General features: G+C 38.4%; 1 protein-coding gene across 1 annotated transcript in view; it reads right to left on the reverse strand.

Moving 5' to 3' along the window:
* Window positions 1-25,795, reverse strand: part of grid2ipa (glutamate receptor, ionotropic, delta 2 (Grid2) interacting protein, a) — a 64,567-nt gene that overhangs the window by 23,124 nt on the left and 15,648 nt on the right. The window contains 2 exon segments of the mRNA XM_036589526.1: window positions 1,417-1,543; window positions 6,119-6,374. Of these exon segments, the coding sequence (XP_036445419.1) occupies window positions 1,417-1,543; window positions 6,119-6,374 (383 nt within the window).

The following is a 25,795-nucleotide window of genomic DNA, read 5'->3' on the forward strand; positions in this document are numbered from 1 at the left end:
CCTGCCGTGGGTGACTGCTCCAGGGTTTGTACTACGTACACACATACACACATGTACAAACAAAATGACTGAAGAATGCCAGAAATGGTTAACAGGCTTAAAGATCAAGTGGAGCTATTTCCCGAGTGTTCTTTCTCTGTTTCACACACATGCGCACACAAAATCACCACTTCAGACAGTACTCTACCACTCTGACACTTTTTAAAACCACTCTTCAACTGTCTTCATCATCACTGCTGGTGCACTTGCCACAAAAAGTTAGAACAGTACTCCCCTTTAAGATGAGTCAGATAAAAGACACAAATAAAATCATGACCACCAAACAGAGTTTAGCAAAAAGTCAGATATGCTTACACTCAAATTAGGTTATGTACAGTTCTGTGCAAAAGTTAGAGATCATCCTTCATTTATTTACATTCCAGTCAAAACGGTCAGTAGGTACAAGTTATTCATTTTACAGCATCAGAAGAAAAGCATAAAACATATTTAAAAGAAAATTACACAGAAGCCTCAACAACTAAACATAATTTCAAAATGTTCAGTATTCAGTGTGTTTGCCCTTTTACAGTTTCCATTCTTTTACAGACACTTCCTTTCAGTTTTTTAAAGAAATCTGCAGACATACTTTTCCAGAGTCCAGTTCTAAACTTGTTTCTGGATTATTTTACCTTCTCCTCAGAACTATTTCCTGAAAAAAGAATAAAGTCACTGACCTTTGCATAGTACTGTAAGTCGCATAGCCAATTTCACTTAGTCATTTGCTTAGTACATAATATCAAAACAATCATTTTAATGTAGTTTGAAATTAAAGCCATTAAAACTAACTGAAACACTCAACCTCCTTTCAAATTACCTACATTGCATTTTCTAATATCAGGGATCTTAACTGCTAATTGTGTGCATAGTTTTGCGAGATGTCTTTGCTTTTGGTGACAGCGCTGCTGCAACTGATATGAATTTTTAATGTCACACCCACACGATTCACCCAAAATTAAAAAGTTGAGTAATGGCCATTTGAATATTTTAAAGGATATGTTCAGCAATTTCTCAAGCAATGTCATAATTTCACTTGCCCTGACACAAACAAACCTAGAACTGCATGTCACTGTTACAACACCTCCACAAAAGAATACTGAACCAAGACTTAAATGTCAGCTCAACTGACTCACACTACACCAGCCCTGCCTCTTCCCCTACACTACACGACATGCTAGTAAGTCCACATGGTCATACTGAAGACTTATTGGATGAATTTAACAATGTTTTATGTGTATACAGTGACAGATGTGGTAGAACATGTCTGAGGAGGTCACGTGCCCTTTTTCTGCCAAAATTGGTGGCACGATACTGAGCTCTAGAAGTAGAACAGTAGGTGGAAGTTGAAGAAAAACTTGATTTTTGGGAACAAGTCCAAACCTGGAATGACAGAGTCGATCCAAACGGGAGCATGCCCACGTAGAGTGAAACCAAAGCTCTGGTTCCCTTTGTAGACCCGCACTGTCCTATAAGGGCACAGAAAGAAGAAAGAGAGAGTTAAATGAGCCTCCAGATGTAAACTCCAGCCACAAACTATACTATAAAAATCTATTTGAGTTATTGTTTACATCTTTCTTGTATGACCGCAAACCTGCTTATGGACCCTGAGGGAAATATACACATAAACACTCATCCATCTCTATCCCCATTAAATCCCCTCCTCCCTACATCTCTGTTACCATAGTAACTCTTTAGGGCACCACCAGATGTGTTACATAAAGTAACTATAGGCAAATACATCCTTTCTAAAATAAAAAAGATTTGGTCTGCACATAGCAGTGACGTTAAAAACACGTGAAGCTTCCTACTATACAAACCTCAATTTCGAAAAAGTTGAAATGCAAATGAAAACAGAGCAGTGATTTCTATATCTACTTTGACTTGTATTTAAACAAACAGTACAAATACAAGCTATTTGATGTTTTACCTTTCTAACATCATTGTTTTGTGCACATGTATACTCATTCTGTAATTGAAGCGTGCAACACGTTCCAAAAAGTTGCAGGGTAACATTAACATTAATTTAAAACAAGGAACTCTGTAAAACATTTGAAAAAAACATAAACAGGGGATGCAATCATGCTTGGAAATAAAACACATCAGTAAATAATCCAACAGTTTAAGAATAATGTCCCTCATTTAGCAATTTTAAGGATTTTAGGTATTTCTAAAATATTTTACACTGCATTAAAAGCCAGCATGCTTCTGAGATGGATATCATCAACAAACCAGTTTCAATAAACATTGTTAATTGCTATTTAAAGAAATTCAAGTAAAGACTATACTACGCTCAGCAACAACAACAACAGCCATAAACATCACTGATGTCTCTAGTTTCTGCTGAAATGGACTGATGCACAGTGGAAACGTGTTGTGGTCCAATAAGTCAACCTTTCACACTGTGTATGGAAAAACAGACAAAGAAAGAAAGAAGAAAGAAGAAAAAGACCATCCAGATTGTTACAAGTGTAATATTCTGCCGCCAGACTCATCAGCATGTGTAACTTGGAGCAACATAGGCTGCCTTCTAGATAATATCTTTTCCAGGTATATTAATGCTTATTTCAATGTGACGACACCAATCCACATTCTGCATGTCGCTGCTGTCAGAACAAAACCTTATATGTCCATTCTTGTCATTTTACAGTTTTTGACAAATTAAAAAAAAATGCTTGTTGCCCTTTACATTGTGCGTAAATTTTACGATGAATGGACCAAAAGAAATGGCCCAAAATGACTTGGAAAAAATCTGGTTCCACTGACTTACATTAAAAGAAAAGTGTGTTTGTTCTGACAGCAGTGATGTGTTACAACAGCATGGCTGCATAATCAGAGAGTGTGGGTGCTAGACTTGTCTGCCTGCACTCCAGATCTGTCTCCCATTGAAAACTTGTGACGCATTACGAAGTGCAAAATATGATAACAAAGGACTAATACAGTAGTGCAGCTGAGGACTTGTAGAAGAAGGCAAAAAATTCCACTTTCATAACTGGATCAGTGGGTGTTCTCGGTCTCCTAACAATGACAGCGTGTCACACAGTGGTAAACATGCACTTGTCCCAGCTTTTTACAAATGTGATGCAGGCATCAAAGTGTGATCGTGTGTGTTTTTTAAATGATTTAAAGCATTAAATATCACATTTGTGTATTGTTTTCAACTTTACTGAAAAGATTCTTTCTTCTTCTCTTCAAATACAAGTACATATCAACCTAGATCCTGTGACTTACCTGCTGTTCTGAATCTGTTATTAAGGGTGCACACTGCCCTATTTTTCCTCAAGTTCACACCACTTAAAATGTACTCTTACAGCTGCTGAGTGAATAACAATCCATCATTTCCTATCTTAGATGTACTGTAATGAACCACAATGGACCAGAGGGGAGCTCAGATAATGAAAAGCTTGTAAGAATTCTGATATTCTTTCTTAGTTACAATAAAATGCTCTCTTCTGCAATTTTAGCACTCAGTAATCACTTTTTAACAAGTATATATAACAAGCATTTTCTCACTGTACAGGAGACTGAACATAATGATCACTCGGATTTCAGGGCTTTAAGCTTCTAACTGGTATGATCTGACATTCAAATTGATGTGACACATTTTGGCTGCCTAGTCCAAATGACAACAGTGAGGAATTGCACATTATACTACATTTATAGCACAGTGGGAATAAGATGTGCCACACAACCCTGACATGCAAAAGTACGGAATTCTGTGAAGAGACATCAAACTAGCACAAATATAACGCAGGAAAAGGAGCACAGAGAAATGCTAGCAGCATTTTCAGACTACCAAAACTGGAAAAATGTCAGTACATAGTTGTACAATGACAACACTCACAATGCTGTAACTTTCCTTACTGCCCAACTTTTGATTTCTAAGGTTTTCTTTCCTTGTTTTACCCCTATCCAAAAGACTAATAAAAACAACATGCACATATTCTACCAAAAGGCATGTTTGCTGAAGAGCTGTACTAAAAAATGAGTTACATATACAACACCAGTCAAACGTTTGGATAAACTTACTAATACAATTTTCACATTTTACCACAATAGTGAAAACACCAACTATGACCACACTATGAAATGACACATATGCAGTTTTACATTGACCAAAATTATTAAATAAATCATTTATTTTAAGAGCCTTCAAAGTAGCCCCCCTTTGCTTTCATGCAGCTTTGTACACTCTTGGTATCTTTTCAAGAAGCTTTATATGGAGCCATTGGATGCTTATCTAACAGGCTTGAAGTTTCACATAAGCTGAAAACACCTTAATGGAGGGGAACTGAAGCACTAATTGAAGTTTTGAAGACTAGGATGAGAAAGTGAAAGGTGAAATAAAACCTGTTTTGTGGTGTCTGCATCTGTTGCCTGAAAGGCTAAGTTAATGTTAGCTCAGCATAAAGACTACAGTCAATAACAGTACATGTTTGATCCTGACTAACAGGTGCTCTGGTGAAACAAGTTCAGAGAGTAAAAACTAACTGACAGAGTCCATAGACTGGTTTTGCAGTGACAAAGTTGAAATCAAACCTGTTCTGTGGTGTTTGAGACGTTTACATTTTGGCTATGCCAAGGTAGCTTCGCTAGCAGGCCAAACATGCCACATACCACAGGCATGGTTCCAGCAAAATGAAGCTAAAACGCGACCCATTTAGAGGATATCTGAGAGCACAAAGACGAGTGACTGGTGTTGGAGTGAAAGATAACGATAGCTTTGTAAGCAGGCCAAATGTGCCACACCACAGCATGGGCTCGGTTCCAGCTAACTGATGCAGAAATGACACCTCTTTAAAGGATATCTAAAAGCACAAAGTCGAGTGACTTTTGTTAACTGAACGTGTTCTGAGGGTGTGTGGTGTGTAGCTCTTGCTCTTGCTGAGCCACTATCATGCTTAGTTTTTCTGAGGATTTCCCTGGCGCTGATTTTTCCCTATCATCACCACCTATTGGTGAGCCCCCTCACCAACAACCAGTGACCCTTCTAAAATATAAATGGATGGAATGTGTTTGTTTGGCCATTCAGACTTATTTGAAATACTTTACTCATTTTTAAATACCGGTATCTAGGGATACAACCTTTTTTTATCGTTCTTACAATATGAGTTTCTGTGATAAGCACATCATTAAGAGCTGTGATAACAGAACAGATCAATTATCATAATGATAAGCACATCCTTAAGAGCTGTGATAACAGAACAGATCAATTATCATACACGCAGTGCCAGAGAGACGTCATTACATTGCCGACACAGTGCTTCTCTACGCTGGGATCGAACTCTGCTCTCCCCTGTGATTGATGAGTAACGAGTAACCATTCAGCTAAACGGCCACTTATAAAACACACACGTGTACAGTTCACAAACAGCTCTATCCTGAACTACAAGACTCTAAAAATGCATCAAACATTAGGATCGTTCTCAAACCCAGTGTGCGAGGCAGTAACGACTACTGTCACAACAAACTTCTTTCCTTCCTTTTCTGAAATAAAAGCTTGATATATGATGTCAACACTGTTAAAGTTTCAAAACACATCATTCACAGCCCAGTCCATACAGTCCTTATATGGAAACTAGGCTGCAAAAACTGCCCGTCTTTATGTAATTGTTTTTAAGATGTTATGCATTTACATATCTCTGCCCTCAACTTCGATAATTCATGCCGAAGTTATAAGGAGAATTCAGCCTGCAATGAGGCATACCGAACTGAACAATCAGAACAGACATCATTAGCATACATCAGTCTTAAAGGCACACTAACAAACAGCCAGCTGAATTCTAAAGTATAAAGAGAGGTTAGAAAAATAGTAAACATAAATTATGACTATGTTTTTCACAGTGAACCTCAGGACAAAACCTATTAGTAGTTCCAGACTTTCTTTCCTTACTCTTATAACTACATACCTTACATTTTAGTTTCAAAGTAGTTTCCGAATCATTGAGAATAGTTACTAGATAGTAAATCTTACAATTAAATAACTGGCTTAAGTTTAAGCCCAAGCGATTAGATCAAAAACAGACACATGCACACGCTCTCAACCATCTCTCAAAGTTGCCACTGGCCTGCGGTTGGTGATGACATTGGAGTGTCCGGCGATGAGTGAGGTGGTCTTGCGGAGGCCACGGGACGGGGGGAGGACGTTGTCCTCATTGGCAGCGCGGGGCACGGAGCTAGCCCGGGTGGACACCAACAGACGCTCAGGGTGGTCCTCGCTTCGGCTGCGGCGCAGGCGGTTGTGCCGGTGCTCACTGAAGCTGCGCCCCCTCAGGCGGCTGATGAGGCTCTGTGAGACCACCTCGTCAAAGCGCTGCCTGTGCTTCTTGGGGATGAAGATCCTGACAAACATGACAGAAGATAAGGATGAGAGTCACAGAAAACGTGCGTGAGAGGAGACACTGGAGATGGTGGGAGCCACAGTCATCTCAGCTGAAGCAGAGCAGAGAAGGGAGAGCACAGAAGGAGAGAGAGAGAGAGAGTGACAATACACTCACACACCCAGAGAGAGGCTGGATGCACACGTTCACATGTAGAGGAGGAGTGTGGAGGTACTACAGAGAAAGCATACTATAATTATACAGTACAAAAGTGATGAATTCAGCCCTCTAGAAACGTATCGTTCAGGTAGGAAACATTATGACGTTTAGGTTTGACAAGAACACAGATGTTTCTTCACCGACAACAAAGGAGAAGTAAAAATAGCCCCATTCATGTAGGATGGACAACAGCAGGCTGTTACGTTGTTAATACGTATGTAGCCAGATCAAAAAATGTGTGTATTCATTACCAAAAAAAACAGACAGGAGTTGCTTTGAAAATGGAAGTATTTATTAAAAATTTTACATTAGTAATAACATTATTATTGTGGTAACAATAATACAATAAAACATAGTGGTCTACCTGCCAATCTGACCCTGACGTCACCTGATCTAAATTAAGCCTCTCAATGTAATGTCAGCTTATTTAAAACAATTTTTTTTTTACTCTTAAGATCAACTCCAAAAACTTTCCATTCCTGCCATTAAATCTGCTCTTAACCATTGATAATGCAAATTCTCAACGATGCTGTTGAATTTATTGTAATATGTAAAGAATGTGTAATCTAACAAAGCTGAAAATTCAGACTGTAAACAGGTTTATGCATCAATTCTTAATCTGATTAAACAAATCAAAACAAATCAACTAGAAGGGGAAAGTTTGTGAACAAACTTTAAGTTGGCTTGACAAAGCCATTGCTATGGTATCCCAGTTAATACGTGTGTGTGTGTGTGTGTGTCCAGTACAGTCCAGGCTGAAACACTCCTTATAACTGCAGTGTGAATGGGGTGACGTCACAAGAACAATGAGTTCAGAATGGGCTGTTTTTGCTGTTTAGTTTCCATATATATGTAGTATGGATGAGGGAGTGAATGGTATATTTTGAAAATGGTTCAATGTTTACATACTATATAAAACTCATTTATTTCAGTATTTATTTTAATATTTAGTATTCTAAGATGTTAGACCTTTTCAACAAGCCCTTTTTGGTATTCCGCAGAGCGATATTAGCAAACTTCAGCCAATGGAACAGCATTTGTGACTTTAAGCGCCATCTTGACTAGCGGTGCCACCACTGTCACCACAGTGGTTACAGTTAATGAATCCTGAGAAAATCGGATTTTTCTGATCAGTGGTGTCTGACTAAACAGGTTTGTTTAAAGGGAAGAAAAAGGAACAAAAAAATCCGAGGCAGGTGACCACTTGGGCCACAGGTTCTGCATTTTCAGTGGTAAAAATGAGCTGCCGGGGCACAGGACAACAGGCAATACTAATCCCTGCATGTAGAAATGTATTGTTCAGGCAGGAAAACAGACGTTTTTTCATGGACAACAAAAGAGAAGTAAAAATAGTCCCATTCATCCAGGATGGACAAGGGAGCGGACAGCAGGCTGTTACATGCTAATATACCTATGTGTGTATCATGGGGGGAGATAGAGGTAAAGATAGAGAACGACAGAGAAAGAGAGAGAAATAGAGAGAGAGAGAGAGAAAGAGAGAGAGAGAGAGTAAGAGAGAATTACTCTAAAACTGCACCGCAGATGAAAGAGCAAGAGTATTCCTTGACCTCTCCAGAGATCAGCTTCTCATTTTTCACTCTCACCACAGTTTCGATGCAAACGCAGCGCTATTCTCACTCTCCCTGTATGCCTTGATTCTACCAACGCTTCCGCCATGTCTGTGTCCTAGATACACACAAAACATACACATGCACAGGCACCCCTCAAACTGAGTTTGGAAGAGCTACAAAGAAAGGAACAGCTATAAGTGAAGAACAAGGGTAAGCAAAAAACACAGCTCTTATTTAAACGGCACAGCAAACATGCAAATACAATGTTTATGTAATGAGTCTCTGCACTATTCCACTGGAGAAAAAAATGTGGTGAGGAAATGTCATGAGGGTAAAAGGAACATGTCTGCAGGTGCTATAGATGATTACAGAAAAGCATCCATAATGTTATTATTCTTAACAGTGTGGATCATTGATTGTCAGGCAGCCACTTAAGGGCTTTACGCTCATAAAAATAAATGTCTTTCTTTGATTTTTGGAACAATGCCATATAAGAATCACTTTTGATTCTGCAGATAAAAGTGGCCAAAATCCAAATTAACGCCCAAATCTCATTTTGCTGTTCCATTTTTTTAACGTAGCCTATATCTGACATCAGTCCGAACAGATCATGCTCCAGAACTGACCCGCATGCATAAGAGCACCGATCCACCCAGCATGTTCGTCTCATTTTTTTTTAAATATTCTTGAAATAAAGATGATTTAGAATAGCTACTAGTTTGATCGTTCTCATTAGATAGTGCTCATTTGTTTACACTTTCCCCACCTGTCTTGTTCCTCCAAATCAGGAGAAGATGCAAAGCTTAACCACAGTAGTGCACTTTTATGATGCTGCATACAAAATTATGGTGAAGATCGAGTTGGATTGATGTAAAAGTTGCATTGTTAGTTCAGACACAATTCACATTGCCATCGGCTAGGTACCTCACATAAAAAAGTGGCCCAAATCTGAACTGAAACTGTCAGATTTAATGTGTTTTTTTGCTGTTCACACTGTTACACAAAAAACAAATCTGGGCCACTTTTACCTGCAGTGTGAGCATTCCTAACATAGGGACAGAGTAAAAATGTGGACCGTCTTGGGGTCTCTGAAGACCAGTTTTAGAACCACTGCTTTAAGGAACGTTTTAAAGGATGGCTCCTTAAAAGATACTTTTGACTGGTGAAACAACAAGAAATCAATCAAAACAAGTTCTTAAAAGCACTTTTTAAAAATGCTCTTTATAAGCATTAACTGGTTCCTCCAAAAAATCAAAACCATAAGGTTGTTCAGTTTCAGACAGCTCTTTAATAGCTTTGTTCTAAAACAAAACCTAAATGTAAAGTACAGGAATAATCAGACTAAAGGATGACCAGATTAGATTATTTTTAAAAGCTTAAAAGCACAACAAGTTCAAGGTAATAAGTTATCATTATCATTAGCATTATCAGCTACTAATGCTCATATTCATTTTAGCCTACCATTAGCTCGCTAATTAGCTATCTGGCTACTCAGTAGGCTAACTTTACTTACTTTGCAGAGAAAGAGATTATGATATAAAACAATATTTGTTTGTACACATGAACAAAGTTTACAAAGCCTCACCAAGTTTTTTTTTTTTTTTAATTCAACCAAGACATCTCTCTTTCTAATCTTTCAAAAGATTTCAGATAAGCCATATATAATGAAAAAAAAGAAAAAAGTGTCCCTGTTTAGCATGTAATTATGCATGTTAGGCCTATTCCAAACATAGGCTACTTACATAATTATCTTTAGCCTGCAGCCTTACGAAGAAAGAGAGTGTGTTTACTGGCCTATAGCTTTGACATCAAGTATTATTTGATCTTACCACACTTTACGCCTGATTAAAAAGCTGTCCATTTGTTTTGATTTAACATGAAGTAAATAAGTGAGTGTAAAGTTTAAATAATTTGTTTTCCACCACAAACAAACCTCCACATAATGTAAAGTATCTCTGCCAATTAAAGAGTTTCCTAGAATGCAGTGCAAGCCAAGAACCATTTAGTTAGCTTTTTTTAAGTGTGTACACCACATGAAAAAAGATTATGGGTAACACCCATATGAAATCAAATGAGCTGCCTTCCTCTCTCTCTCCCTCCCTCTCTGCATCTGTCTCTCTCATATAGAATGGAGAGAGGATGTCTGAATAAGTGATCGAGCTGTGAAAAGGCACAGGCTGATTAAACGGTAGGGGGGCTCCCCCCATACCTCAGGATTAGAATGTTCTGCCTCTTCTGTGTAGGCAGAAGACAAAGTAAAGGAAGCGTTATTCTGGTAACTCAGCACCAAGGCAAAGTGGATTTTAGCTAAAGGATTAAGATTAAGAGCGGTTTTGAGGGTGATGTGTGCAAATGAAACAACCAGTCAGTGCTCTGGAAGCAATACTTAGCCTAGGAGCCAGTGAGAAAGTTGGAATCAGTAGTAATCAAGTTAATCAGTATCACTATAGGAGTAAATTTATTATGTAAGTAAAATTATTAAAGTAATAGTTCCATAAAATGTTACATTTGCATTATTTCTGGGTTAACTGGTTTGGAATTTATAATTTAGGTCCAAAGTTTTAGACTAGAATTTTAAATCAAATAAAAACAAACAGCTAGCAATTTACATAATGCAAACTGCCAAACTAAATCAAATAGATGGCTCCAGCTGTTGGAGTAAAGAGCTAAAATAACAACATTAGGTCAGTGTCTAATTAGGGACTGCACTTCATTACTAATATTGTAGATAACCTAAACATGTTAAACTAATAACTCCTAAAAAGTGAAAGGACAGCCATGTCGAAACCTTTTGAATCAAACAGTCTCTTGTAATAATTCCAAAATACCTTATTAATGGCATGGCTACGCTGCTTTTAGCAAATACAAATAGTTTTAATGTTTTTAAAACTGTGTTTTGTTCAGTTTTCCCCTTACACCACATGTAGTCAATCTGCCAAGACATATTTGTCTGATGTTTGTTCCATTAGTTTTGCACTTGTGCTGTGGTGCTAATATATTAGAGATTTTTTAGTGACATAGACTTCTATTACTTGTTAGCTACATGACCCTCACAGCTCCAAAAAAAGCGAACTAAAGGCTTGAAACATGTCTTGGCTGCTCAACTACGTTTGGGGTTAGTGGGAAAACTGGGCAAATTTTATTTTTTTGAACTGTCACTTTAAAGGCCTGAGTACACAGACTGGACAAACATGGACATTCTTATCTTTGCAGTTGTCCAGAGAATGTTCAGAGAACTGGCAAACCAGATGAACCAGTGAGTGAGTGGAGGAATATAAGATTTTTCAACAATCAAATACAGGTTACGGGAAAGTGGGGCACAACCTAAAACATTTTTTTGCTTAATATTTTTAACAGTATTTGAGTAAGATAAATCATTTTTAAACAACCAGCCTACATATCCTTATTTCTGTGCAACTAAAAGCAGAAATATTGTTTTCAGCACTTCGATTATAAACAACTCAGCCAAAAGTGGCGGGAGTGCAAACTAACCACATAGGGAGGGTTAACTGTATAACAGAGGGGCTAGTTGTAACAGTCTCTAAAAGGTCAGGTAAATTGATGCAAAACACAATTAATTCAATACAGTTCTATGCTGTTTGAACCAGAAGAACTTTCCAATCTGAATTTATAAAATATATTCATCAAAATAAATATGATTAGTAAATAGAGGCTGTGTTGAACGTGGTTATTTTTAAAATATAACCACTTTCAAGAAACTGAAAGAAACATTCATATGGAGAAATACGAACATGGTTTATTTTGGGAGGCCTAATCATAACAGTATGTTACAACTAACCCGTGCAAACATATGATACATGACATCACACAGTGCAGTACGTAGGTAGATTGTTCACTCTATTCATGAATGACCTACACAACTACTCCTCAGATTGATTCACTCCCACATTTAACTCAGCTTTTCTTACGACAGCGTTGTTGGCAGAGTTCAATGAATGAAGAAGCTGGTGGGGGTGGGGGATTGGTAGCTACAACCCACATGTAGCTTTACCAAATCTTATCACCTTCAGCTCAGCCAGAATCATCTTTAGCCTGTATGACCTGAAGGGCTTTTCGTTTTAAATCAGCCAGCGTGTTCACACCTTTCCAATGGCTGTGTGCCTCATCAGGCCAGAAAGTCCACCAGGACATCAAACAGTTTAACAGTGAGTCACACTTGAGGTCTGTCAAGCACAAGTTCGATTATGAACGGCCCAGCTGGTCGCTTCAGGTGCCGTCTCCATGGAAACAGAGTGATAAATTCAGACAAGTGGGAGTTGGGGTTCATGTTTATGAACTGCCACAGTTCTGGTGTCTTGATATTCATACATCACCAAGCAGAAATGAGTTTCTACAAATAGACCAATTTCTAATAAAAGCAATAAAGCTCTCTTCACTGCCACCTACAGGCTCATGTGAGGGAAAAAAACAAATCAGGCACCTCTACTACCAACTAAGCACAGAGGCTTTTTAATGTAAGCTATAGAGCTACATAAAACTAAAGTTCCACATAGATCCACCCAAGCAAAACCTGAAATCAGCCAAATTTATGATTACCCATTGCTCACTGCAGCAGCTCAGAATTTCAGCCTACTCAACTTATTCAACTAAAACATATTCAAAAATATTTACAGTATTAATCCTCCTCAATTCCCCATGGCACACATGCCTTTAAATGCTTCTTCTGACTTTTTGTTTCAATCAATACCTCATTTGTTTTTGTAAGGGGAACAAAAGATATTTCATTATGAATGTGAATTTGATGAAAAGTTATTGTGTGTACAGTCTTGTTTTGAGGAAAGAAAAAGCAACCTTTTCATTTTTGTCACTTCTTGATTGAAATAAATTAAAAAGGCAGTCCAGACTCAATTCTGTCAATTGTCACACAGCCCTCCGGCTCAGACTCACACTTGGAATCCATTTCCCAGAATCCAGTTGGAGATCACATGACTCTGGACTGTCCTCCTTCATCCAAACACCTTCACAATTACCTGAATGCTAATGTTTTGCACCTGTTCTCTGTATCATATGACCTGTTTAGTTTAGTTTATAAGCCTGGGCTTTAGTGTAGCTGCAAGGTATTGTTTCTCTAGTAGAACTACTGAGCATTTACAAAGGTAAATGTAACTCATTGTGTAGCAAACTATTTAATTAATATTATCATTATTAAATAACTGTGTAATTATTACACATCCATGATTGTGTTGTAAATTGAATGTATTGAGCTTTCTGAGGGTTAAACTCTTATGCACTGAATAATACTGTAACAAATGACACTATGACAACTTGCACATCTGATATACTCACGGCTGTACTCTTGCACAACCCACATTCTTATACACTTTATCATCTGTCTCATACTGTCCTGTGCAGATTTACTATGCTGTTTTTAATAGGCTTTAAGCATAGTTGTGTAGTGTATTAATTGTACTGCACCATCTTGTATCCACTTTATTACTCATTCCTTGCCCCATTATGCTTTGAGTGACTTACAGACAAAACTTCTGGTGAAGCAAAAACAGACAATACATTAATAATTTCCAAGCATGACTGAAACGTGCTGTTCCATCTGTAATTTCATCTTCCCTCGGCCACAGTGACCTCCACACTTTGCATGTTGTCCCAGAATGTCATTTAATAGGACAAAATGTTAACATAAAAATGACTTTCTTTGACCTTGCTTAAAACTGCAACTTTTAGCAAGGTGGTAAGGGCTACAGTTTGATTTGTATTTGTAATTAGGTAGGCCTATATTGCTACTACAAAACCTAACATGAGCACATTGCCTAGGGCTCACTGTCAAGGACGACACTGAGAAGTCTGAGGCAAGGCGGCCATACGCCATCCTCAAGTGTTCTCTGTGAGGTTCTAAAGTTTCCTCTGTGCCCCTGACTTTTTAGCCTGCTAACACCAGTGCTGTCATCTGAAAAAGTAAGAATACAGCTCTGTTTAACATTTTTAATGACCTTACACAGCTTACCATGTTTTCATTATGAATAAGAACTACATTTAGCCTGTAAGAAGGTTATACAGTGTTCTTTTCTCCTGTTGCCCAGTGGTTAATATCCGTTCACTAACTTGAAAACCAAAATTAGTCAGAATGCACATCCCTATTTTAAACACTGGGCATGTGTGTGCATTACATTAAGGCCCTAAATCAGGGGTGCACACCTCTGGTCCCAGAGGGCCAGTGTCCAGCAATGTGTTGTTGCTTTACTTCTCAAACACACCCACTAAACCTTGCAATTAACAGAAAAGTTGAATGAAGTGTGTCTGAGCAGGAAAATCACCAAAGTATGTTGGATAGTGACCCTCTAGGACTGGAGTTGTGCACCCCTGCCCTAAACGAAATGTTAATCAATTCTTGTTCAACGTTATTGTTAATGCCAACAATAAAAACATTAAGGACTAATATTTCCATTGCTAACTTTTGTTGCCATTTTAAAAGAGACAATCAACCTAGAGTGAGTAAACCGAAGAGGGCAGCAATTCTCTTTTAGTGTCATAACTACATGAACAGACAGTGAAAGAAAAAGAATAATTATGGCTAAAAGTTAAAAAAGAAGTAAAGTCTGAAAGCATTTTATTATAATGAAGGATAAAGTAGTCACATACAACATCGCTGCTGTCAGAAGAAAACCTCGTATCTCCATTTTTGACGTTTTTCAGTTTTTGACATAATTTGAAAATGTTGCCCTTTACATTGTGTGTAAATTTCATGAAAAATGGACCAAAAGAAATCACCCAAAATGATTCGGAAAAACGTCTGGTTCCATTGACTTATATTAAAAGTAAAGTAGATTTTGTCCTTCTCCTGTAAATCTATCATTTTGTAGATACAAAAAATACAGGTTTTCTTCCAACAATATGAGATATGCAAGTCTGACTTAAATTAAATGGAAGCAACATTTACCTCTGACAACCAAAAAAAGAAAACATGCTCTTGTCAATTCTAAAGCAGCAGAACAGTCAGTAGATGGTAGCTTTCCTTCCAATCCAGTGTTCGGACAAACAAGTAGCCTGAAGAGCTATGACATTAAACTACATATTTAATGTTATATCACTTATTTTTAGCTATTACTTATGGGTTACTGTAGTTTACAATAATCAACAAGATTAACCCCTTAAAATCTCAGGCTTATTTTATACTAAGACTTATAATTCAGTAACTACATGAACACAGGGACTTCATTGCAAACTGGCTGGGCTATTGTTAGGATATAGAAGTTTGTAATAAACCTTTGGGCCCGCTGGTGTGCCCTGGCCATTTAAGGGGTTAAACAAAGAACCACATGTTTTTTGTTTTTTGTTTTTTTTTTTCCAGGGTGGTGATTTTGCTCTTTGCAAACAGTACCTCAGTTTGTCAGACCACTGCAAAACATCTATTGTAAGAGCCTGAAACATGGCCACATTTTAGCCGATCGATTAATTATTAGTCAATTTATTCACATGAATAATCGACTATCAGAATGTGTTTTTGCAGAACTATTTCACTCCACTGTATACTAGGAATATGGGTAGGATGACAAAGTTCTTGATCATACTGCATTAATTATTGTGAGGTCTTTGATCCCCACTAAAAGGTTTATTAAGCTGAACCATATTTCATCAAAGAGCTGAGGGCTCTTCACTCTGAAAAATTCTAGGAAAAAAAGCCTAATCTAAGTCCGGGAGAAATGCTAATCTGTTACTTTATGAGAAAGCATGCAAGTATGTAAGCATGTTCTTCATTCTGAGCCCTCCATATAACATGGATTCATGTTTTCACACTTTTTCCTCACTCTGCATTGCAATTTCACTCTGTTCACAGAGCGTTAGCTTGGCTTGCTTCCAAAGAGCCGAGAGAACCCTCACCCTCAGCAAAGTGAGAGGAGTGACATCTCAGCCAAAACTATCACCTGCGTTCATGCTGGGCCTGACAATCTCAGCCAAAACCCATGTGGGTAATGTAAAGCGATAAAGGCAGCAAGTTTCATTTTTGAGATGAATTTGCTAGTTGCGAACTGTCTATGGCAGGAGTTAAGAAAATGCCTTCGAACTTCAAACACAATTCCACGAGGAAGAAAACTCCTTAAGCTGAATGATATAGGTATGGGAATCTGAAAAAGGCATTCGCTTCCAGTAGCTGCTAATTTTGCTTTGCACCAAGTTCACTTAGGTGAACTTTAACTCTGCAAATTTGTGAACCTCAGAAGTGTGAGCCAATAAAAAACAATAGGTCACTGCGGCATCTTCTTTCTGAAAAACAAATAGAGGAAATGAAATTCACCAGAATGTCAGTTGTCACTCGGCCACAAAAAAAACAAACAAGTTAACTAACGTGAGCTGCTCTACAAGCTATACGTTCCCTCCAAAATGCCGTCACATCAAGACTGCCCATGCATTCTGACTAATTTTGATATTTAAGTATCCATAAGAGTAAATAAATAGATATCCAGTTAACTGCAGTGAAGTAAAAGTCAACAACAAAAAGGGGCAAAAATAACTTCAGCCAAAATAAGCATAAGGCTGTAGGTTTACTTTTTAGAAGACAACACAGAAGGTTTAATTATTCAAAAATAGCAATGGAAAAACGGTAGGTTTCAGGTCAACTAAGTAACAGAAGCTGCCTCTTCTTAGTCACATCCTTAACAGTTCATCCTTGGCAACGCGCTCACATTCAGATACTCCTATTTTGTAGTAGTACAGTATAATATCCTTACCTGCAAAATTATCACATTGTAGAGTTATATTAAAACAATGTTGGCACTGTTTATTTACTTAGTCCCAAATACTTGATCAGCAATTTCAGTATTCAAATGCCAGCACCTCAAATGGTCCAAGTACTTGAGCACCTGTGCACATCCCTAGTTCTTTTTTTTTTTTCGCTACATTGGAATGAATAAAATAGTAAGGCGGCAGCCTGACTGCAGCTTTAGAATCTAGAGCTAATTTTATAATACCCACTAGGCGCAATTTAAAAATACAACCACGCAGAATGTAAATCTTTAAACCATCCAAATTCCAGTTTGTAAGAAGGCCTTGCTGCAAATAGTCTGGTTGAGATTTTGATTAATGTAAAAAGTGATATTGGTAAAAAGAAAAAAATAATTAGGAAAAAAAAACAAAAACAAAGGCAAAATGATGACTTTTTTTTTAACATGGCACAACTTTTTGTAGTGTTCTCCAGATCTGCCACAGGGAAGATACATTCACAAGACAAGTGTGCTGGCTGTATAATCTGTATTTAAATAATTGTGCATGGACACAAAATAACCAAATATAGTTATCAAACATCATCACATGATTATCCATAAAATTAATCAAGATGATTATTCAATCCTGTACATTAGCAAATACCACAAATACAACATATGGACCAGCTGTCTGAATTAGGGAAACACAAGTACAGCCAGATCTCAAAACTTGTGTTATCACCATATTTACACTTAAATCTTCCTAAACTGCTCCTGAGATGAGTCGAGCCCAGATTATTCTTGTTTAACTTTCATTTAGACTGGGATGCCCTCAATTAGAAGGAGGTCATGAGAAGACTAAAATTAACCCAGAGAAGGGGGGTTTGCAGAACAAGGACACGCTACTCAAAGGAGTGAATGACGACTGAGAAGAGCAACTTATTAAAGTGGAAACTAAATCATATTTGAGACCTATTTGCCCACGGAATGGACATAGCAAGTTACTTATTCACACAAGTATGTTTTTAGATCATAAAAAAAGCATTTAAACAGCACGTGTGTTGACATCCATGGAAAAAGATGTACCGAATGAAGGCAAGAGATGCTGTGTTACAGCAGCAGAAAGAGAATGCAGGGTCTTGAAATAGCACATAATAGATTAATATAAAAACCTACAGCAACTTCAGCATGTTAGAACTGCTAATTCAGTATATTACAGTGCTTACTGTGACCATGCAATAGTTGTTTATACCAGTGGTTCCCAGTCTAGTTTTCTTGGACTTCTAGACAGTTCATTGCTCAACTCAGTACAAGGTATTCAATGATTAGATTGCTTGGTTTAGCTGTGCTAAGACATGGGATAGAGCAAAAACATGGACTGCCCCAGTCCCCAAGGATTGCATTGGGAAACACTAGTTTATACTCTACTCTCTAATATTAGCAAAACAAATTATATGCACCTACTACTTAGACATATATCATACAGACATTTCCTCAAAACTGTAGAAAGAATTGAAAAGACAAGACATTAACTCCACTGAAAAATAACCATAAAAGACCACTATACATTAATTTCAACAGAATCCTCTTACCTAAAATGCTTGGAGAAGCTCCTGTCTCTTCCCATTGCTTATCAGCTCACCACTCAACTCCGGACCAGAAGAACAATTATGTTCGGTCTGCACGTGTAGGTCTCCATAAATAATTAATAATTGAGCCAAAAAATCACATAAAGAGCCAGATCTTTTAGTGTAGATGTTGCATGTCTTGCTGTAGGCATGCTAACCAGCACCATTTTGGAAACTATCAGCTGAAAACTTCTTGAAGCTCAATCAAACTCAGGTCAAGTCAACTTTGACCCATATTTAGCTTGTCCATATCTTGGTCCTTGGGGAGTTCACGGCTTGCCGCTGATCTCCAGCACGTATCTTGCACATCAGCTACCACCCACAGAGGATCAGGAGAGAGGTGTGTTTGCAATCGCCTTGGAGGTGGAAAGAGAGAAAAGAGAAAGGAGGAGAGAAAAGCCAGAGAGGAGGGAGAGAGGAGCGTGAAGAGCAGAGGGAACTCCCTCTGGAATTTCACAGGCAGGGCATCACGTGGGAGATCCAACAAAAGGCCAAAAAAAGGAAAAGCTTCATGACACAGAATGATGGACAGCTGTCACTGAGAAACGTCCCACTCACTTCACACAGCAGATGTCCTCCTTGACTCCTTCATGTGCCAGGTGACGTGAAACCAGCATCACTTCTTCATGCTTCCTCAGCAACTCAAGCCGAAGCAATGAAGAAGCCCCATTCATACCACAAATCCTTTACAATTGCTACAGAATCTCCCTCAGAAAGATGAACGTAAAATCCTCATCCCCGAATCTACAGTCCTCAAGTGAAACTCCATAACTTCAGCTTCCATAAGTTGTGATGAGGATTTTGTGCAAACTTCTAGTGCGTCATGAACCTAAAAGCATTTATTAAAAGAAGTAGGCTGCTTAAAAATAGAGAGCACCCGGAGGGAGAGCTGTGCAGATTTGCAGGGACAGAACAGAGCACAGCTGGTCAAGTTTTTAAGCGAGCTAAAGGACAGCTAGCATGAACGGATGAAGTTTCAATTGCTGACCTAAATGGGTTAATGAGGACTGCGAGGTCATTATTTGATTAAATTCCATTTACTTTAGTCCTTTCACAATGGACGTTATCTCAAAGCAGCTTAACAGAAGTTGAGTGCAGTGGCAGAAAACAACAGCAGAAAAAACTCTCTAAGAACATGATAAAACACTGAGTGGTCAAAACTCAAAAGGAGACCCATACCTACACATGCTAAATAATGGCGGTACAAGCAGTACAAGTTATAATTTACTTCTCAGAAAAGTCCACTGAGTACAGAGACTATTAACTGTGTAAGTGTCCAAAGTCTGGCTCCCGCGCCAAATGCTGCCTGCGGACAGATTTTAATTGGCCTGCAGCTTCTCTCATAGAAGGTAACCCGCTAGCCAAAACATTGCATTTTTCCCTCTGACTTGTTGGTGGCAGCAGTGCAGTAAACTCAGAGCGTGTTACATGACTCTGTGCTTATGAACTTAGCTAAAGAGTCTTTTTTCACTGACTAGGCCTGCAAACTGATTTACTGAATGACATATAGTCATGACTACAGCCACAAAGTTGACTAAGAACCAGCAATTTCAAGAGAGATGGAAATAAGAATAATTTTCCATCGACAGCCATAGCAAATGTGTAGGATTTAATACCATAAAACATTTTTTCCAGTTCAGACCATGCTTTCCACATATGGTCATAGGAGGGGGAGAACTTAGGTGTGAAGTTCTGGGCGGCTTCTGCTTCAAACTAGAAGGCCAGACTCTTTCTTGATGAAGATTTAGTAGTAGAGATAGGACTGAGGAACAGGGAGAGATAGAGTGGTGGGAGGGTAGGAAAACTTTGTCATGTTATGTTTATAGGTTTTTACCAGGCATGGACCTTCTCCCAAACTTCAGTTTTCCATTTTGAAACACACCATGGGCATTACAATAAATTAGGATTATGACGAAATCATATCGGCACTGGCAGATAATTGCTTTAACAACAACAAAAAAAAACAACCTCAGATTTTAGATTTAGATTTGGCCAATATTTCAAAACAATGTCTAAAGACGTATATATTGTACCCTGGTTTAGGTGGTGCTGGATTACTATGATATAATGTCGGTATTTTATTGATTTTACTGCATTTGCAACCCTGTAGCTGTCATATTTCTCTGTTTGGCTAATCCAAGAAGATGTAGTCCCAATTTATACATTTTATAAATGTTATGTATCAGCACCAGCAGATATGTTCAGGAAAAATATTGGATATTGACACTGGTCCACAATTCTCATACTGATGCAATCGTATAATAAATGTTCATTGGACGAGATGGCAAAGAAATGAACTAACGTGGAAACTACTCTGGTCTCGCAGTGGCAACTTTTTATCAGGGCAAATTCAATAGTTCAATGCAGCAATACTTTTTGAATGTAGTTTATGAAATATGAAAGTTATGAAGAATATGACAAAGTGCATTTTGGAACCAATGGTGGTTCCAAGGAGTTTAAAAGGTTAAATAGAACCTGTCTGGCAATGTGCTTGTCTGGCAATGCAGGTTAGAAGGTCTCAGAAAGCAGCACATAATGTCACGTTGCAAAGAGCTTCAAATACAGATGCGGAACAAAGTCATTGAAATGTACCAGCCTGGAGAGAGTTATGAAGGGTTGCTAAGGCTGTGACTCCAGCAACCACAGTGAGAGCCATTATCCACAAATGGAGAAAACAGTGATGAACCTTCCCAGGAGTGGCTGGCCTACCAAAATTTCACAGTGCATTGACAGCTCATCCAGGAGATCACAAAAAAACCCCAGACAAACATCTAAAGAACTGCAGGCCTCACTTGCCTCAGTTAAGGTCAATGTACACTATTCCACAATAAGAAAGACACTGGGCAAAAAATGTCATCCACGGGAGAGTCACAGGGTGCAAACCAGTGCTGACCAAAAAGAACACAAGGGCTGATCTCACATTTGCCAAAAAACATCTAGACGACCCCCAAGACTTTTGGGATGATATTCTGTGGCCTGAAAAGTCAACGGTGGAACTTGTTGGAAGACATGGGTCCCATTACATCTGGCGTAAAGCTAACACCACATTCCACAATACCATAACATACCAACAGTCAACATGGTGGAGGTAGAGTGATGATGAGTCTGGGGCTGCTTTGCCTCAGCAATTGATGGAACCATGAATTGTGCTCTCCATCAGAAAACCCTAAAGCAGAATGTCTGCCCATCAGTTTGTGACCCAAAGCTCAAGCGCATTTGGGTTATGCAGCAGGACAACGATCCGAAGCACACAAGCAAGTCCACCTCTGATTGGCTAAAAAGAAACAAAATTGAGGTTTTGGAGTGGCCGAGTTAAAGTCCCAACTTTACAATTCTGCAATGACGAGTGGGCCAAAATTCCTTTACAGTGATGTAAAAGACTCATTGCAACTTATTGCAAACGGTTGATTGCAGCTGTTACTGTGAAGGGTGGCCCAACCAGTTATTAGGCTTAGGGGGTCAATTACCTTTTTTTTTTTACATGGGTAACATAGATTTTAAATAAACCTTTATCTTCAATACATGGAATGAACATTTAAAAGCTGGATTTTGTGTTTACCTTTGTTGTCTTTAATTTATCTTAAAATTGGTTGGATGATCTGAAACATTTAAATGTGACAAATAAGCAAAAACAGAAGAAATGCACCTCTATGGTAAGTGGAGCTGATTACAATGGACGCAGAGTGAATGTACAAGGGGGTGTACTTAATGAAGTGGCCAGTCTCTGTAAGTCCACATTGGAAAGGTGGAATGTTTTTCATTTAAACCTGAAAATAAACAACAGAAACATTCAGAATTTTGAAAAATGCAAAGATGAAAAGTTATGAGAAGTAAAATGAAGCAGATATATTTAAAATTCCACACTAATTTTAGTTCTCTATTCAAACTTATTTTTGATCTTATACCTTCCATTGAAACTTGTTCAGATCACTCTTTCTGATCTACCCATCAGAGACTTTAGCACAAACTTGTAGAGACCACTGCCAGCTTTAGTGCATGCTATCATTAAAGCAAAAGGGGGATATACAAAATACTAAAAAATCTGAACTTAAAATTCAATGTCCACATGATGTAAAGGAAAGCTGAGTTGCAAAGTTGTCGATATGAATCTATTCGTATTTGGAAAGCCGCACCCTAGATCCAGTTTAACGCTGGCTCTGCCCACTTAGAATTTCATACACCTGTGGTTCAGGGCTATAGCAGCAGATGAAACCAACAACTACATATTGTTAACAAGGCCAGTAAAACATATAGAAAAACATATAGAATGCTTTATGTTTAGTTGTGAATGTATAGAGGGTTTAAATTGAATGCAACGTGTAAAGCGCATTTGCTTTTAATCCAAGGCTGGAGAGCCAAAGTTTTATTACATACTTCTGTAATTTAAGAATAGCTCAACTAGTTTGCATTGAAGTCCTGTAGTTACTGAATAATAAGCCTTAGTATGTAATAACACTGGGATTTTAGGGGGTTAATGAGTTATACAGTTTTTTATGTTTTTATCTTGGATGAAGCCAATCAAAAATCATGACAGAAGTCTGAGAAGAAGGTTTGATTGTGACAGTTGACTATTCATTAAAATTTCTAGAATAACCTTTTTTCCTGTTTGTTTTGCTTTTTTGTTTTTGTTGCTTTTTTTTTTTTTAAATTTGCCATATTCTATGCTACTCTGTTGACAGAATGACTTGACAGTATTACATTCTCTTCAAAACCCATTCTGCAGACAGGCCCTGTGTGGCTTGAAAAAGAGCTTTTCCCTAGAGGGCCGCCTGCACTGCCTGAAACAACTGAAAAGAAACAATGTAATGATGAAATAAGCATCTACAATGACAGGGGAATGAAATAAACATTCACGCCTGATAAAAACAGACCACAGAGCAGTTATGTAAGATGTGAGTGAGGCACTATGAGGAGTTAAACATGAAAATCTGGATGAGGAGCATGAATCTAGGTATTTGGAGCATGCTGCTCTACTTCCTAGCTTACTTCCTCTTAAGACAGGGAAGCTTTATAAGGTGATCCATTTCTGCAAGTTTCTAAACAATCTACCTCCATGACATTGTTATTGCCACCCCCTTCATGGGACTTAGATACATACTGTTAAAAGCTGAGAAAAAAATGTTTTATTAATGAGACAAAACACACCTAATTCCTCTTCTACTGCCACAGGCTAACACTCACACCACTCCAATTATATAACGCTAGCAACGCCTGCAGCAGTAAGACACCTCCAAATCCCCTGACAACCAACCTAATCAGCAGCTATTAGACCTAGAGAGCTGTGTCTAGTTGGGCAAAACTGGGGCTCCTGCTGCAGAGCATTTAAAGAGACAAGCAGAAGCTCTTAAGAAGCAAATGAATATGTATCTGCAGAAGTGGACACATTAAAAAAAAGTAATGCTTTGAATTCACTCTACTTAAACATGCACAGTACTTCCACATGAACACATTACACTTCTGTCTTTCAGTTTACTTACCTTAGCAATAAACGTTGCTGTAAAGTATTTTATTTATGTGGAAAGCAAACAAATTTAATTCCTCAGTGTTATTAGCTACATACATTTACTTAGATATATTTTTAATTGCTTATCCTACCTTTGTCAAATACCTACCATACTATACCAACCCTGCTTACCTTTGCTCCAATATTATTTAATGGGGACCAGTTACACTGTCAAATAGTCTTGATCCATTTTCCAGCGCTTCAAATAAATGTCAAAAGAACAAAATGTCAGAACAAAAATCAGCAACACAATCAGTTTTTCAGTCGAGTTCCAAAGATATTAAATGGTTTTATTCCAGAGTCTACAAAGCTTGACTCCTACATCTTCCAGAGTTCATCTGCACTGTTTCAGCTCAGCGGGCGCATGAATACATCTGCACTGCACGGCATGGGCATGTTCCTTCACCCACAGTGAGTTTTGTATCACTACTTTTGGACAAAAGCTGCAAGCTGCATTTTCTATGAAATTAATAAACATATTAACTCTGAGTTAGTCAATTTGATGAAGTGTGTTGTTGAACAATGTTTAGGAATAAACATCTGTCTTTATCACACATTACTGAAGGACTGTGAAAGAGGTAATGAGGCTGCTATAAAAAAAGTCCACCAAAACACTCCATTAGATGTAATAGTTGTGAACAAAACACTTTAAGCCAGAAGATTTCAAGAAGAATTTAAAATTTGGACATTCTGAACAAATTCTTTCTAGGAACACTATCACCAGAAGCATCACCAAAAGGGGAAAACCAGAGCTGAGGAAACTGCTGTAACTGTTAATAAATAAGTTAGTACTGTTGACAGATATGTACATGATTTAGCTACTAGTAAAAGTACTTTGGTTTGAAAAGTACATCAGAAGATTGTGAGTTCAAACCCCAGTGATGCTACAGCCATCTGTGGCTGGGAGTCCAACAGAGCACAACTGGCTTCACTCTCTCAGGGTGGGTAGGATGGCTCTCCTTCTTTCCCCATCACTCAGCACGATGACAGCCAGTGCAGGCATCTGTTAGCTGACGTAGCAGAATTGGCGGTTAGCGTTCTCCTCCAAGCTTGTTCAGCTGTCAAAAATGCGGTTTCTGGCTTCACATGACTGGAAGGAAGCTTGTGCTTGCCCTTGACCTCCTAGCATCGGTGGTATCGTGTGACTGGGGGAGTCCTAACAAGTAGGTGGAACTGAATGACTAAATTGAGGAGAACATTGGAAAAATCCTTAAAAAATTAAAAAGCTACTTGAAATGAACTGAGGTAAATTCATTTTTCATTCATAAGCTGAGGCATGGACTCTTCAGGACTTCTAAAGTTGCCCTGTGGTTAGGTATAAAACAGTTAGCGGTTTCATGGTAAACCATGGCAAAATTCCAGAAGCTAAAGTATTATCATTATGAATTTTAATTATCATTAAAACAAAGGTTGATTACTGTGCTTTGAAAAACTCACATTAAATACTGTCAAGCATCAACCCAATTTAGCAACAGTCTCCCAGATGCAGGCATGCAGACGCAGCATGCATCGTGGGTTTGTTTTGTGTCAGTGGAAAAACGGCACAAGCCAGTAAGAGCCCTCAAGAGATTTTTCGGCATTCTATGAGGACTAAGTCTGAAGTGTGGTTGTATTTTGGGAAACATGTTTGATGGTCACCCTAACTACTAGAGGTCTGCACTCCAGCAGGATTCCTGCTGGACTCACGGGACCCACCGCAATATCTTGCAGGGGGGACTAAGTTGTAGTGTTGTGCGCGGGAGCAGGCAGGTAACCAGCCCACTGCAGGGGAGAGTGCGATGAAGCATGCATGAAGAGCTTCAAATTAATGAAAACCTTCAGTCCGACAGCCACAGCTGCCAGGACC

The sequence above is a fragment of the Colossoma macropomum genome, unplaced genomic scaffold, assembly GCF_904425465.1.
Source record: "Colossoma macropomum unplaced genomic scaffold, Colossoma_macropomum, whole genome shotgun sequence".
Lineage (NCBI taxonomy): Eukaryota > Metazoa > Chordata > Actinopteri > Characiformes > Serrasalmidae > Colossoma > Colossoma macropomum.